The sequence below is a fragment of the Folsomia candida genome, unplaced genomic scaffold, assembly GCF_002217175.1.
Source record: "Folsomia candida strain VU population unplaced genomic scaffold, ASM221717v1 Fcan01_Sc004, whole genome shotgun sequence".
In the NCBI taxonomy this organism is placed as follows: domain Eukaryota; kingdom Metazoa; phylum Arthropoda; class Collembola; order Entomobryomorpha; family Isotomidae; genus Folsomia; species Folsomia candida.
The window spans coordinates 7,847,460-7,862,776 of record NW_019091196.1 but is presented as its reverse complement, the minus strand read 5'-3'; the positions used below and the strand labels follow the sequence as shown (position 1 = coordinate 7,862,776).

Sequence of the window (15,317 nt, the reverse complement as noted above, 5' to 3'; positions counted from 1 at the left end):
GACTTCTTCACCTTCAACTTTTTTCAAAATATACTGCCCTAAAATTTCTAGTTTTTCTGAAAAACTCTCCACTTTTTAAGCACTTTCTGATAAGTACTCAAGGGTTGAGGTGATTTTTGGTTATATCGTGTGCTATGCGTTGTATAAATAAATACTAGTGCAGCAGCAAATCTGTGTTGAACATTAGTGGGTCTGTCATCTGTGCAGCTGATTTGTTTGTGCAAGAGAATGAAGATTTGATTTCCGTATTTGCTCCTCCATCCTACTAAATGACGCTCAGAATGGAAATTTTAGTTGTGAGTTAAAAAATAATTAGTATTAATTTCTACGCAAAATTTGTATTACTAATTATTTCATTGTATTTCTTTTGCAGAACGAAGAGTTGCTTAAAGACAGGTTGGTAATGAAGGTCAATAAAATTGTGATCACGTGATAATTATTTCGTATACTATTTAATTGTTAAGGTTGACCCCGTGCCGTGAAGTTTGTCCCATTTTGTTGGATCTCTTCATTTGGAGGAAAGATGTTTATCCGTGTATTTTGGTGGGTGCAGTTACGTCCATTTTTGGATTGATTTGGTATTACGACCCTTCCGTCGTCACTGGTAAGTTCAATTCAGAGATTTGAACTTGGCTTGAGAGATATGCAAATTGTCTATAATCAAAATAATATTTTTTTCAGCGTTCTCTGTTTTGGGGCTGATACTCACCGTGGGAGATTATCTACTTCCCCTTGTGTCCAAATCCGTCTCTACAGCAGATTCTTGGAATTCGGAGAAGGAAAAAAAGTTTTCAATTTTAGTGAACCGTGTGACATTTTTTAGTGTACAGGTCTGGAACTTTCAAGTGACATTGGAAGAATGGAAGAAAGAGTATCCAAATGCGGTAAGTAGAAGTTAACATATGTTGAATGTACGTTGATAAGACTAAAAAATAATTAATTAATTACTATATTTTACAGTACTCATCAACCCTCATCGTGGTGCTTTTGTTTATGGCTTGGATAGGAAACGCAGTCAACAACCTTTTCCTGACTTATCTATTTGGTAAGTGAAAATTGAGTTTGAAAAATCTTTGCATAAGGCATTTTTAATACAAAAATGCCATATTTGCAGTCGTTTTCTTGGCACTCCTCCCTGGTCTCTTGCACCGTCGGATTCTACACGTTTATGTCTCTAAAATTGTTCTTTTCGTCTCCAATTTGATTGGAAGCAAGGCAAAGAAAAATTAAAAATGGTGCAGCATGAAACTGCTCTCTTGTCCTAGTTTAATTATATGAATACCAATACGTGACATTTTTCTTGGACATTGTTTTGTTGTTTGGGTGTATTATCGTGACAATCTACTATTACACCCACATCACGTCTCCATCAATATTATTACTGGGTAAAGTTCCACTCGAAACTTTCGACTTGTTTTATATGGGCAGGGTATATATTAATATATAATCATTTTCCATCCAATTAATCCAATACATACATGAGTCAGCTAAATAATTTATTTAATCACAGTTAAAAATTCGATTACACGCAGTAGCTCTGATGCTTTCAAGGGCAGTAATAACACACTCTGGTCACAAGTTTGCGATAATTTTTACATATATACACACAAGTTACGTTTTAATTATTAATCATATCGACCGACACACAGCGCATTATTTTAGCTAAATAGCTAAAATAATGATGATGAAATATTTCATCATCATTATTACGTAGGAGTATGGCTACGTAGAAGTCTGAACATGAACACCTCCATTACCACGTTACTTTATTTACCATTAAACTCATGTACAAATTCACATCAACAATCTACATACACGTTAATAAGTAGAAATTACTAATAATTATCTTGTTTTAATTATTTAATAACGTAGAGGTGAACTCGAGCGACAATGACTTGACATTATGTATTCTTACTATTTCATTTCTGTAAATTAGTTCATGTTGACGCATATGCATGTGCAACAACGATCGATCTCATTCATAACTCGTAATTAACAAGTGGGGATGACGATGGAGCTATATTTACATACATGGAAGTTACCCGTCTTTTAGAGTTAAACTTGTGCTAAAAGATACATACATATAAATTGTGTAAGTATAAATGAAAGACACTTTTTGGATAACTGCAATGCAAAGTTATCTTAATGTTACTCGTATTTGATGAATTATTATATGTACATAAATAGTATGCAACATGTTGATATTTTAATTGTGGATTTATTAGTGTCGTCCAAATTGTAAGTGTACGTTACGAATTTTAAAGTCAGAATAACAAATTAGCAAACAGAGTAAAGTAAATATGTTGTCAGTTGCAATGCATGAAATACTAATATGTTTCGTATGTGTAGTTAGTTAAACATGTATACTTACACATTTGGGTGGGGTGATGACATTTATAGATCAAAATAACAAAAATCGGTATAGTACAGGTTTTATTGTAAAATTTAGAACATAGTGCAAAATGTTACGTTGTTAGTTCGTTAGATTAGTTGTTCATGTATGGTAGCATTGTTTTCTAAAATGGAAAATGAACCATGTATGCTTTAAATTGTATGTTGTGACAAAAAGTAATGTAACATTGTTATTAAAATTGGAGTGGGGACGATAGATAAAAATAATATATATATACTCGATAACTCGTTAATTCATTAAAATGAGGTTAAAAATATATACAATAAAACCAACGCACAATTGTTGTTCAAACATTTCATGGCAAGGTCACAATTATTTGTGTAAGGTCAACTAAGTTACCTGAAAAGTGGTTTGAGTGCTGAGCCATGACCTTTTAGGGGTAAAATTGGCACCACATTAATAATTTATGAGGTAGGAATGTGAGACGGGAATCCAAAAACTAAAAAGTTGGACTCAACGCTGAGGACAAAATTTCATTTCTCAATCCTTCCATCCATGATGCATTATAAACTTTAGAAGGATCAGAGAAAGTGAGTTTTAGCTTTTCATCCGATCCAGTTAAGATGCGAGACACGGCGTTGTCGAATCAATAATTTTGTCATTTTCACCAGAAAATATGATACATATATATACATACCTTCGGTGGGTAGGTGGAAAATCAGAGTAGATACGAAAAACGTAGGCCAAATGACAAGAAATTGGAAGGTAATGTATGTATGAAGCAATTCTGGGAAATGAAAAGTATGGACGAACAAATGGAAATTTCAAATGGTTTTATTCAGTCTTTTCGTAGCATGTGGGACTGCGTAGCTCTGCTCTGTGCAAATTCGTATAATAAGTCACAGGTAAAAAGTGAAAGTCATTCATCCATAGAATAGAATTTTGTTTTCGAGGACTTTTAAACTGAAGAAGTTCTCGAGGAATTCTGACCCGAAAAATGGGGTTGCATAGACCTCCCCGATGACATATCTGAATTTGAGCCAACACCACCAACCAACTGAACCCTTGGTGTCGTCGCCAGGTTCACGACATTATGAACGTTCGTATTCGAACTGGCCGCACTTCCACTTCCATTTTGACGATTATTAAAGTTTGGACCTTCTTTGATCGATTCGAGCATAGCGTCACATGGGAGACGAGGCATCTTCGAACTGCACCAAGGGAGATGTCCCGTCCTTCGAAAATTCCGCTGGTCATGCCACACTTTTCCAATTATGAGAACAATGAGTACCACCTCAGCCAGGATGATGAGAACTAAGGAAAGCTCCGAAGTGATATTGGCATCATCACCCGAGTCAGAGTGACACACATCCGAATATTGCAAGTCCTTCACTCTCTGTGATGGAGAAAGTTGTCATGTCATGATAATCATTACTTTAATTGGGCCTGAGGCATGCTTATGTATGTACTTACCTTCTTTGAGAGGAGGGTCGTCTCATCTTCACCATCTCGACAGAAAATATCCTTCACGTCCCGAATCCGTTTAGAATTTTCAATCAGTAATGGCTGCAACATACATTAGCGAAAGCATGCTTAAGTAAGACTGGTTATTCTTCCGGCTAAAATACCTTGATCTCCTTAATAAAGTTGCAATCGCATGTGATTGAGTTTTCCCCAAGTAGTGTGACCCCTTGACCTCTCATAGTTCTCAAGGATATTAATATATTAGCAGGAATCTACAATAATTAAGCAAAAATTTAATATATAGTTAATATTTTTGCTAACAATTTCAACTACTTAAATTACATTAAATAGATATTAAAATCATGAAATTTAACTTACCGTGTTAAACCCATTATTTTTTAAATTAAGATAATTATACTTTTCCATAAAGGGCGCTTCTTCAGTTAATGTTTCTAGATCGACTTGATTATTCTGAGCATCCAAAATCAGTAGGTTGGCATACATTGGAAGTTTCAAGGGTGTCAAATCCGAAATTTTGTTATCTGAAATGTTCAGCAACCAAGTTTGTGGTGGAACAGGGGGAAGTTTCGTCAAGTTTTTGGAAGTGCAGTTCAATTTTAATGAGATCGAGATGCGTGCATCGTTCCCATTGCTCCCCTTTTCTGGATGGTCGGCTTGACCTTTATTTTTATTTCTGGCATTTCCTTCTCCTCCCGAATCTGGTTGAGTGATAGGGAGGTGACCTTCCCCCTTTTGCAGGGCGTACAAGCTGCAACCGCTACACAACGACTTGTCCACAGTGCTACATGTTTTCTCCAAGTCCTGTCAATGTAACAATAATGTGAGAAACAAATCCAATTATTCCACAAAAAACTTTCTCCTCGCAATAATTTTCTTATTTGGTTCTGCGCCCTACTTTTGGGACAGTAATGCGAACGAAATGACCATTTAGTTAGAGGGATTCAATGATTTTTTTCTCAGAATAGCGTGGGTGGACGGATGATAAAAATAAATATATAAATATAAATCCAGACAATCTGTGCATCGTCTCATATTTCACTAACATAACAATCTTAATCGTGATCCGTCATAACTAACTTTGTTAACAATTGAATATGTGAAATTGTATCCATTTATATAAATACACCTATATTTATTCCCTATGTAAGGAAAGTGAAAGTAAGTATTTTACGATACGTCCCTTTAACTCATAACATAAATAAAGCCGATAAAGATCAAAGAGAACTGGACATGGTCATGGTAAGGTCATAGAAATTGTTGACAAGTATTTTCCCATTCTACCAAAAACTTTGAACTTTATCGGGAAACTTATAAGGAAAGAGAAAGCTACAGAAATCTAGCTGATTGAATGTTCAATCAAACGGATTGGGTTGAGTAAGCCTGAAGTTAAGTGAGGCTCATTTTCTATCCTGCGTTAGGATCTGCTGCTCTGCTCTGTACTGTACATCCATCAGATACCACACAACGCGATCAATCAGCTTTCGAGTTTCGACACAGGACCCGAGCAACTAGTGCCTGAATGACTTTTGAGTTGATTGAATGACACCCACCCACTACACCTCCTTGCACAACGGCATGGGAGAAATTGGCAACCTTACATTTCATCATACCTGTTGCAATCTCTTTCATCTCGTTCCAAGTCCCACGTAGGACAGGAAATTAAGTTATATTATTTAATATAGAAAGACGGGTTTGATTGGATACTTACCTCGCGTGCTTGCAAAACTCCTTTCACCGTGTACTGGAAAACTCGAACGCCTTCGTCAACTCCGCAAAATGTTTCGTCCGCATCGGAAAGTATGAGAGGCTCATTTCCGTCCACTTTCTTGGTCCATGTCCACAGCTTTTCCCATACGAATTCACACTTCAAGTGGTTCCCTGGATAAGATGAGATGTATTTTTTTTACTCCTTTGTCACCCAATAATGTGGCAAAATTGTTAACAGATTGTTATCAAATTGGATAGTCTGATTGGTGCGCACAAAAAAAACTAGCAAAATAATGCGACAAAGCAGAAAAAGAAATTGGATGGAATTATTTCTCATGATTAGCATTCCCTATTTTATAAACATTACATATAAATGTAAATTGCGAAATCTCTAGCAGGGATTGCGCAAGAGATACACAGACAGGATTCGAATTAAAGTGCTGTCTTGTGATAAATCAATTTAAAATCAAGCCTAGATTTCTCAGAAAAAGGAGTCGGATCTAAAATAAATACGAATTTCCCATATTTTGTTGTTGCTTGCTGTACTAAACAATATTACTCAACAAAATGGATTTGCGGATCTTTGCCCCCCATTAAAAGCTACCCATGAAATGCTACCCATTATATGCTACCCGTGATGATCTGCTACCCATGAAATGCTACCCATTATATGCTACCCGAGATGATCTGCCCCCCATTATATCCTACCCGACCCATTTTCACTTTCTTCTTGCAAATTAAACCAAAATGGATACCCCGTTTTGCGTCGTAGTGCAACATAAGAGTTACTGTTTATTTACGCAAAATTAGTCAAATAATAAATTCTCAAAAACGAATCAATACATAAAATCTCGTAAAATCAGCCGAACAATAAATTCTCAAAAAACTAATCAAGATATAAAATCTCTTAAAATCAGTGGAGCAACGAATTTATTATTTGACTGATTTTACGAGATTTTACATAGTCTCAACTTAAAAAGTGATAGTAGAGCAGACGACTATATTAGGTTAGTTTTTAGGAATACGTCCGAAATTAATTGACAAACTGTATCATTCCCGAGTCAGAAATTTATAAGATGACATTTTGAACAGGTTCTAATTGAGCTGAAATTTGGTACAGAAGTTGTTAATGGGTCCTAATGGAAGAATATGAATTGAAATTCAACACATTTTCACCTGAACAGACACTATGGGGTGACCCATACCAATTTTTCAAATTCGTCAAATCGAGCTGAAATTTGATAGACAAGTTGGTAATAGCTCCTAATGAAACAATATGAAGTAAAATAAGAAAAAAATTCATCTTGACCTTAATGGGCGACCCATACCGATTTTTTGAAATTCTCTTATCGAGCTGAATTTGTTAAATAGCCTGCCAATCATTATAAGTAGAAGAATGTGAATTTAAATTGGAAAAATTTATCTAAATTTTAAATTTTTTGAATTGCATTTACGATAAAATGTCATGCAAAAGTCGGATTGAATGAAAATATGTGTGCACCAACAAAAGTATAACCTAGCCACCCGCGTGGCTGGAATTTACTTATGTTACGTCGAATAATAACGTAGGATAATATTCTTAGAATTTTAGGAAAAACTATTCGCTCGTTAAAAAGTTATGGTCATGGTCAATACTGGTGACCAGTGGATATCACTATATCTTTTAATATGTTCATGTGCATTTACGATAAAATTTCATGCAAAAAAGTCGAATGAGAGTGATAATCACAACTAGGCCTGGCGCGGGCTATATCAAGTCTGCACTGTAGGTTTTTAACATTGGTCAGTATAGGGAAAATTCCAGAATTTGTGAAGAAAAATATCTAAAAAAAGTCAGCTTTTTACCATCGAGTTTTCCACAAAATACCAATTAAGCACTCGCATTTTGAGAAAATTTGAGAAATTTGCATTATTTTCAAATACGTGATATACTTGGTCCTCAAGATTTTATGTATTGATTCGTTTTTTGAGAATTTATTATTTGACTAATTTTGCGTAAATAAACAGTAACTCTTATGTTGCACTACGACGCAAAACGGGGTATCCATTTTGGTTTAATTTGCAAGAAGAAAGTGAAAATGGGTCGGGTAGGATATAATGGGGGCAGATCATCTCGGGTAGCATATAATGGGTAGCATTTCATGGGTAGCAGATCATCACGGGTAGCATATAATGGGTAGCATTTCATGGGTAGCTTTTAATGGGGGGCAAAGATCCGCACACCAACAAAATGTTTGATTCGTTTACTTTCTCCTAAAATTTGTTGACTCTATAGAATCTAGATATTCTCCTAAATATAAGTCTACTGGGATGCGACCACATACATAACCAATCTCATGTCCTGTCAGCAACAACAAACTTCCCCACAGGGAAAAATCTGTTTTCTTGCAAAACGCCTGTAATAATCGTAAGTAGGCTCAACCTGTACATATGTGTGTGACATTCTTATCAAAGACGGCAGAATTGCCCAGGTTGCTTCAGTAGAGGAAGTGAAAGCAAATTGGCTGTAGGTGTAGGAACTGACTAGACATATGCTGAATGGGCATAGATGGACTAATGCGTGGGACGTGTACATATTTGTGTAGGAAGAACGAAAGCTCACTTTTGAATGGAAATCTAACGAGCCAAATCAATCAAAAGATTTTATGGTTCAGAAATTACAAAAAAAACAGCCGTCTCAAATTGAACATGCAATTAGTAGAATATTACATTTATAACTAGCTCACCCGACAAACGAAGAGAAAGCGGTGGTCCCCCCAGGTAAAAAATATATTTTGGCAACTCACTAATTTTATTGTGAGACAGATCAATTACTTGAAGTTGATACTTCCTCCTCCGCTCATTAGTTGTCGTATCGATAACGATATTTTCACCACCAGTTTTGGTATAATTACCCTCAGTATCACCATTATCACCGTTTATTAATAAAGACTCATTATCACTGCTTTCTCCACTTTCTTCTCCAATTGTAGGAGACGAGGTAGGGGAGATATTCACTTCAGAATAGGAAACCCAACTCAATGTCTCTTCATTTTCGTCGTCATCGTTGAAATTATGTGTGTAACTTGTGTAACCTTCGGTGGTGGCAATATTCTTGTCACTTTTGTCCCCTCTTTCCCAAGTAATGTTCATTGTTCTTAAATTGTTGTGGGACACGTCCAAAATTTTAAGAGAGAAGGGGATAACACCCGAAAGGAATGAAATATTAGATTTCGTCACTGACAGGTGTCTAAGGGTAGAGAACCTTTGAAATTGAGTTAGGTCCAAAGATGTCACGATGCTATTCGAAATGGAGATTGACGTTATTACAGAGTCCTGAGTAACAATAAAAAAGAGAAGAATTGAGCAAATCAGAGTGATGCAAAAGTCTAATTTTATCAAAATGAACGTTCCCATCGTGTCGTGTTAAATAAAATTGTCAAAAGTCGCTCCATCAATTTTTTTACGTAATAAAATCACGTCTTTGATAAATTGAACACGTCCAAACAAAATCACATTTTTATCAGTGACTTTCTTCTCACCATATTTTGAGGGATTTGTTCCAGACTTTTAGTCAAATTGGTGACTTGACTGCATTCCACGTGAGTCGACCCCATCAGTGTCAAGTCATTAATTTCCTCATCCGTCTCAGAAATGGTGCAGTGACGGCTCACCTCCGTAATTTCAATGCTTGACCCTCCTCTAGTCATGACTAGATCTCTCGAACTTCGGCTGCTGGTGGGGGTGGTGGTTGTGTTTTTAGTCATAAAATTGACGTCACCATTTCCCAAGCTCTGGTTGTCACTGCTGCAATGCGAATTGAGTCAATTTACTTATTAAAAAATTGTGATGCATGTAGTTAACATTCAAGTTGTGTTTCTAACCTCATAATAAGCACCGACAAGACAAGTGTCATCAGCGTAATAGAGAATGAAACCATTTGTCCTGAGAACTTTTTAAATCTCTGCCCTGCAAACATTCATGGTATTTAAAGTTCTTGGAATCTGGAGCTATTTAATACTCTGTAGATGTACATACGAGTATCTATGCACATACTCAAGTAGGCAGTTTCCCCAGAAAAACGAAAGACCTCTTTTTCTCAAAGGCCTGTTTTACTCATTTCATTTCATTCACATATTTCCGTTCTCTTTTATCTCTAACAAACCGGTTTCAAGTGAAAGTCAAGAATTTCTCCTGCTTTTTAGAACTATGTACATATTCCTCCCTGCTTTTGTTAGAGGAAACTAAATTGAGAAGTTAAGGACACTTCACTGAAGGATGTGAATGAGAGAGCTGAACAGTCCTTGCGACCATTTCGCAAAGTGGTTACGTGGATATTGTGCGCGTATGTGTTTTGTAAAGCAAATACTTGTGAAGTCTCCCCTTGAACAGTTCAAGTAGAGTAATAAAAGGGTATTTTAAACTTTAAAAGAATTTTGCACGTTACGAGTATAAAATTAGATCCTTGCATTATCTGTGCTGGCGCAAAGGCGAACATTTCGGTGCCACGTTTTTTACGTACTTTCCCTATTTGGGTAATTTAAGTATCCAGCCATAAATAACCTAGCAAGACAAGAAACATGTATTGGACATAAAAAAAGCCCTTTCACCAGAAAGTGCTTTTAGTTAGTGAAAGTAGCTGAATGGCACATGAGGTGTCACATGATGGTCAGCACGGTGAAACCATTTGTCAATAATAAAAAAAAAGCCAGATTTAGATCAGTACAAATGAGAATGAGACAGGTACATACATTGCACTTTTGTGGTCTCATTACTTTTTCCAAAAATGCGAGCACTTAGAGAACTGCTTATAATTGAAGCAAACAAAGAACATTGAGTAGAATGTCGAAGAAGCGAAAGCAAAAGAAAGCAATCCATTATTTGAACTGTGATTCATTACACAAAATAATCATCTGTACCCTGAACCCACCTCACCAATTTAATATTGGCAAAAGCAGGGACATAAAGGTCAGCCACAAATCAGGATCTGACTGTTCAAATGGTTTTGGGGCTTTTATGGTTTCATGTTTCATTCACTTTTAGATTCCTTAATTTGAATGGGCATCCTCAATAGTGATTCTGAACCGTGTGCAGTTTGGCCTGTACTAATATAATCTAATACGTCTGCTCAAATCTATGAATGATCGAGTGAATGCTGGTGAAATATGTACATATTTATTTACTATGGCTTCGTTTCATTATGCGTTTATGTCAATAATGTTTATGTTAATAATAAATAATACACATTATGCGTTTCATAATATCTGTAACACAAGAACAAAAACGCGGCATAGAAAATACATAGAAAAACTTACTAGTACTCTGATTAAATTTCTTTGTATATTGCATAATATCTATTTTTGTCTAGCTTTCTAGATTCTAGATTAAGATTTCGTTTCGATTTTCGTGTTGTTTTAAATTATATGCAAAAGACCAAAACGAGTCGACGAAAAACAAAATTTTCAATTGCTATCGAGAAATAAACTACATATTTTCTTAAAATATTAACAAAAGGATTAAAGATTACCTTATTTTTCTATTTGTTGGTTGTGCCTTGTATATTCTCGTAAGTTAGTTTTTTTCAAAGAATACAAACTCCAGGTAGAAATGTTACCAAATTACGATTCTCGGAAATTGAGAAGTCTCAATTTCCCCACTCTCATACACGAAGACTACCCTGACTTTCTCTCCTCGTCGCACAGCCAGCCCAGAAACCCTGTGAAAACTGAAGAATTCGAGAAAACTCCCAACTTTTATATCACATCTCCGCAGTCAGATTTGCAGACAGGTCCAGCAGCAGCCAACCCAAAACCTAACCACTTTCACTTTCCTTGTTCTACTCACTTTTACTTTACGGCCGACAACACATCGTAGATTGCACGAGACAGTTTTTGAGTATTGGTGAATTGAACACTCGGTCCTTGCTTCAGGTTGCATAGCACTATTGAATTATGAAGCCATGCATTGCCTTTCTGGGTAAAATGTGGAGAAATTGTCCCAAGTTTTAGTGATGTGTGTGTGTGTCGTGCTCCTTCGTGGTTGACTAATTTCACAGCAGAATACGATGCACCATGTAGGCAGAATTGGGCCAAAATTTTACTTCCTTCTTTCCCGACCAAAACAGCATAATTGAATTATTGCCACCTCAAAATGACGAAAATCCCAGGCCGGCTATAACTCCGTCTTGTTAGTGGGAGGAAGAAGAAGAATCTTTTGAATTTGCATCTCACACCAACAAAAGTTAGAACTAATACTGCATGAATGACGACAACCTTTACGAGAATAAGAGGAATGTAATACCTACATACATCGTTGGAATAAACAAAATTTTGCTGAAAAGTTCAACTTTAAATTACACTAGAGAAAAATTAGTTAGTTTTTGTTCGTAGAATGATATCTTCCTCTTCTAAGTAAACTTGTAAATGCATAACACGCAATTGTTCTGGAATTGCTTATCGTGATGATATCTCACGAAGAGATAAGGGGTGTCACGCAATTTATCCATTTGTCCTTGATGAATTTACTTTTTTGTTCTAATCCTAATAACCATTTTAGATCTGGTTCTTTCTATTAGCGTCAAATTAATATTCGTGACACTTGGGAGTGTAGGTGCTGGTGAAAGCTGACATTGAAACGTCTTACATACATTTCATCGGATTCTGAATGGGAAAATAATGAAGATAAATTAAATGAATTCAGGAATCAAGCAATTTCTTTATTACATAAAAAAATATATGTATGCAGTATTAGTTGTCTTATCCACATTGAAATACGTAACAATCTACATACAAACACAGGTAATAAGATATGTACATTTATAATTTATTCACCATGTTACACCGTTTCATATCATGTCATTTACTCCTCTTCGTGTCAATACGTGCACATATTCCTAATTAATACGTCGTATAAATGCAACAAAATGAAAAAAAAATATGAATACAGTATGTAACAAAAGTATAGCTACGATGACATATTTTTTATCTCGACATGATGCCGTAATATTTCAACTTTGAAACTCCGTACAAAAATGTCAAAACTATCTGCCGACAATTTCCTCGTCGCCGATTTTTAATGTCACAGATAGGTCAAAGGTCAGGATTATTTTTCTATAAAAATTTGAGGCGTCGAAAAAAAAACTTCGTGGATAATTTTTTTTGAACTTTGCAATATTTTTTACTGGATGCGGCATGCGTTTTGAAGAATAATGAGCTTTGGTCGGACCGTGTACGATTTTTTTGGCGCCCACAGGAATTTTTCGCCCAGGACAGGTTGGAGGTCTAAAATCGCCGCCTTGGCGAAAATTCAAAAACTGAAATATACGTTTGCATATCCGGACCCTCTATATGCAAACGTATATTTCAGTTTTTGAATTTTCGCCAAGGCGGCGATTTTAGACCTCCAACCTGTCCTGGGCGAAAAATTCCTGTGGGCGCCAAAAAAATCGTACACGGTCCGACCAAAGCTCATTATTCTTCAAAACGCATGCCGCATCCAGTAAAAAATATTGCAAAGTTCAAAAAAAATTATCCACGAAGTTTTTTTTTCGACGCCTCAAATTTTTATAGAAAAATAATCCTGACCTTTGACCTATCTGTGACATTAAAAATCGGCGACGAGGAAATTGTCGGCAGATAGTTTTGACATTTTTGTACGGAGTTTCAAAGTTGAAATATTACGGCATCATGTCGATATAAAAAATATGTCATCGTAGCTATACTTTTGTTACATACTGTATATGTTACATACATATGTAGATATACTGATACTCACTGGCGCTGAAAATAATACAATTTACTTCCTTAATTCACCATACTTGCATCCATCCAATCAATCTCAATTCATATTGTATTCATATTATTCAGAGTAATAAATCATTCACAAGCTACATTTACAATTACATAGGCAAAACATGACACACATAGTTATGTAAGAATATATAATGTACAAAATAAATGAGAAATATTTGGCAACCATTCTTTGTAACGGTAATGTAAATAGTTTTGTGCGATGATTAACTAATTTTCTATACAAATTCACGCGTGTTTACAATTCTATTTACAACGTCTCACAGATTTTCAAGTTTTAAAAAAGGAAAAAACATAATTAAAAGAAATTAATTACGGATGTACAAACAATATTAAAATAATTTTATTATCTAATACCTACTCGATACATGCATTACCTCCTCCGGGCGCCCTTTGACCCGCAAACTCATCATAATTACACATACCACCCACTGGATCAAAGGTCAAAAGACTGGGACAGGAATAGACCCAAGCTCTCAAACTCCCGTCGTTCTCTTCTCCGGGGACACAATGCACGAACTGCTTACAACTAATGGGATGTGGGAAAATGCCCTTGTCCAAACATTCCACGGATCCGTCCCCCTTCAGCTTTATCTTCTCCGATAAGGGCACAACTGCTCGGTCACTCCATTTGTTGTGGTTATTCGTACCATGGAGAATCAATCCTGGATTAAAACTGTTCGTGTTGAGGTTTACGTTCGGATTTCGATGCTCGATGGACTTCAGTTGCTTAACTTGTGGGGGTTGTTTCGTCGGTAAGCTGGGCTGTTTAACGTGCAACTGTTTAACTTGTATTACCGGTGGGGGTTGAGATTCAAGATTTCTCTTCGCAAAACCACGATCTCCTCCCACAGCGAGTTGTTGATGTTGATGCAGTTGGACGGTGGAGGTGGACGGGGTGAACGTTTCCGTCCTCAGACCGGTAGTTCGTTGCGTGGGGGATTTTTGAAATAGGTCTTGAGTGGGTAATACTTGTGGTAGGATGGGTTCTTCATCCTCGTCGTAATAATAATAATAATAATCTGATTCTTCGCCATCATCTTTTGGCGTAGTTGTTTTCGGGGAGAGCGTAGTTGGGCGACGAGTCGTCGTTGTTGTGGTGGTGGTTGTAGTCGTCGTAGTGGCGGGTGTGGTCTTGGGCTTGACTCGACGTCTGAAAACGATCGGAGTCGTGGACGATGTCACGACGGGAAAATCCTTTACAGATTTCTCTGTCGTTGAACGATATCGAGATCGTGACCTGGAACGGAGATAGTTATCCGAGGGCGTCGTCGAGGTCACCACTTTGTACGAGGAGCTCGCAATTGAGCGAGACCTCGGTTTATTCGGACGCTGAATCTCATTTCCAGAAGAATGGCTGCTATCCACACGTCTCGAAATTTCCGAACCCGTGAGCAAATCTATATCTGCGATGCTATTTAAAGAGAAGTGAATAAAGAGAAAAAAAGAGAAAGTGAGTACAAACATGGTTATAATGGAGGAGGACAGACACTCATCATCATCGATAAGGGTTGGATGGACTATTTATTTTTCTAAAGTCAACTTCAACTCGGTAAAGTACACACTATGTATAAGCGGATAAAAGATAATGCACTTGCTGAAACTGAAGTGAAGTGAAAGTGGGTGGAATAGTGGAAATATGTAATTTAATGACGATCCTTGCTAATAATAACTGACCTTGATCCCGACTTTTGCGGGAGCATAAACTAACTATGCCCTACCTCATTAAGTGGTGCTCTAATGGAATCAAAGAGAATTATAAACTAGCCTCTGCCTAATAATGTTTGTATAGTTGAGAGGAGGAGGAGGATTTCACTGGTTAGCTACATAAATTAAGGACCAGAGGAGATATTCTACCCAAAAGTAGTTACCGATAATCTCCTCCAAATTCAAAGATTGCATGAACGAACGAACCAACGAAATGAGCAAACTTTCATCCAACTGAATCATCCAATTTCTCTGCCAGAGTTAATTATATATTGCTC

The 15,317-nt window shown here is 36.5% G+C and overlaps 3 protein-coding genes and 1 long non-coding RNA gene across 7 annotated transcripts in view; 1 reads left to right on the top strand and 3 right to left on the bottom strand.

Annotated features, from left to right (window-relative positions):
* The first annotated feature begins 6 nt into the window (after positions 1-6).
* On the top strand, positions 7-2,706 carry LOC110848759 (ADP-ribosylation factor-like protein 6-interacting protein 1). Its single transcript, XM_022096064.2, has 6 exons — positions 7-296; positions 374-396; positions 465-604; positions 682-884; positions 961-1,045; positions 1,115-2,706. The coding sequence occupies exons 1-6, from the start codon at positions 270-272 to the stop codon at positions 1,228-1,230; spliced, it is 594 nt and encodes a 197-aa protein (XP_021951756.1). The 5' UTR covers positions 7-269; the 3' UTR covers positions 1,231-2,706.
* Positions 339-850, bottom strand: LOC118435275. Of its 2 annotated transcripts, none has more exons than XR_004834645.1 (2): positions 710-850; positions 339-654 (listed from the first exon to the last, which is right to left on the bottom strand). It is a non-coding gene; the product is annotated as an uncharacterized LOC118435275 (long non-coding RNA). The 2 variants fall into 2 exon arrangements; XR_004834646.1 differs by having other exon boundaries at positions 339-633; positions 710-843.
* A 463-nt stretch (positions 2,707-3,169) lies between the features above and the next one.
* Positions 3,170-11,318, bottom strand: LOC118435274. The gene is made up of 9 exons (XM_035851004.1): positions 11,052-11,318; positions 9,409-9,493; positions 9,067-9,331; positions 8,272-8,860; positions 5,547-5,716; positions 4,196-4,639; positions 3,982-4,089; positions 3,827-3,919; positions 3,170-3,749 (listed from the first exon to the last, which is right to left on the bottom strand). Exons 2-9 carry the CDS (start codon positions 9,462-9,464, stop codon positions 3,312-3,314), a joined length of 2,163 nt encoding a protein of 720 aa, XP_035706897.1. The 5' UTR covers positions 9,465-9,493; positions 11,052-11,318; the 3' UTR covers positions 3,170-3,311.
* A 1,878-nt stretch (positions 11,319-13,196) lies between these two features.
* LOC110848339 (mucin-5AC) overlaps positions 13,197-15,317 on the bottom strand; it is a 28,266-nt gene continuing 26,145 nt past the window's right edge. For all 3 annotated transcript variants that reach the window (XM_022095527.2, XM_022095528.2, XM_035850762.1), the window contains exon 21: positions 13,197-14,746. In XM_022095527.2, the coding sequence (XP_021951219.1) occupies positions 13,690-14,746 (1,057 nt within the window). In that variant the 3' untranslated portion in view covers positions 13,197-13,689. The remainder of the gene's footprint in view (positions 14,747-15,317) is intronic.

What these genes read in the sequence shown, in the direction of transcription:
- LOC110848759 (XM_022096064.2), top strand. Translation starts at nt 270, where the DNA reads ATGACGCTCAGAATGGAAATTTTAGTT. An exon ending in AGAAAGAGTATCCAAATGCG is followed by an intron (nt 885 to 960) that starts GTAAGTAGAAGT and finishes TATATTTTACAG; the next exon opens with TACTCATCAACCCTCATCGT. An exon ending in TTTCCTGACTTATCTATTTG is followed by an intron (nt 1,046 to 1,114) that starts GTAAGTGAAAAT and finishes CCATATTTGCAG; the next exon opens with TCGTTTTCTTGGCACTCCTC.
- LOC118435274 (XM_035851004.1), bottom strand. Translation starts at nt 9,464, where the DNA reads ATGGTTTCATTCTCTATTACGCTGATGACACTTGTCTTGTCGGTGCTT. An exon ending in AACAAATCCCTCAAAATATG is followed by an intron (nt 8,861 to 9,066) that starts GTGAGAAGAAAG and finishes ATTGTTACTCAG; the next exon opens with GACTCTGTAATAACGTCAAT. An exon ending in AAAATAATGGGTTTAACACG is followed by an intron (nt 4,090 to 4,195) that starts GTAAGTTAAATT and finishes TAATTATTGTAG; the next exon opens with ATTCCTGCTAATATATTAAT.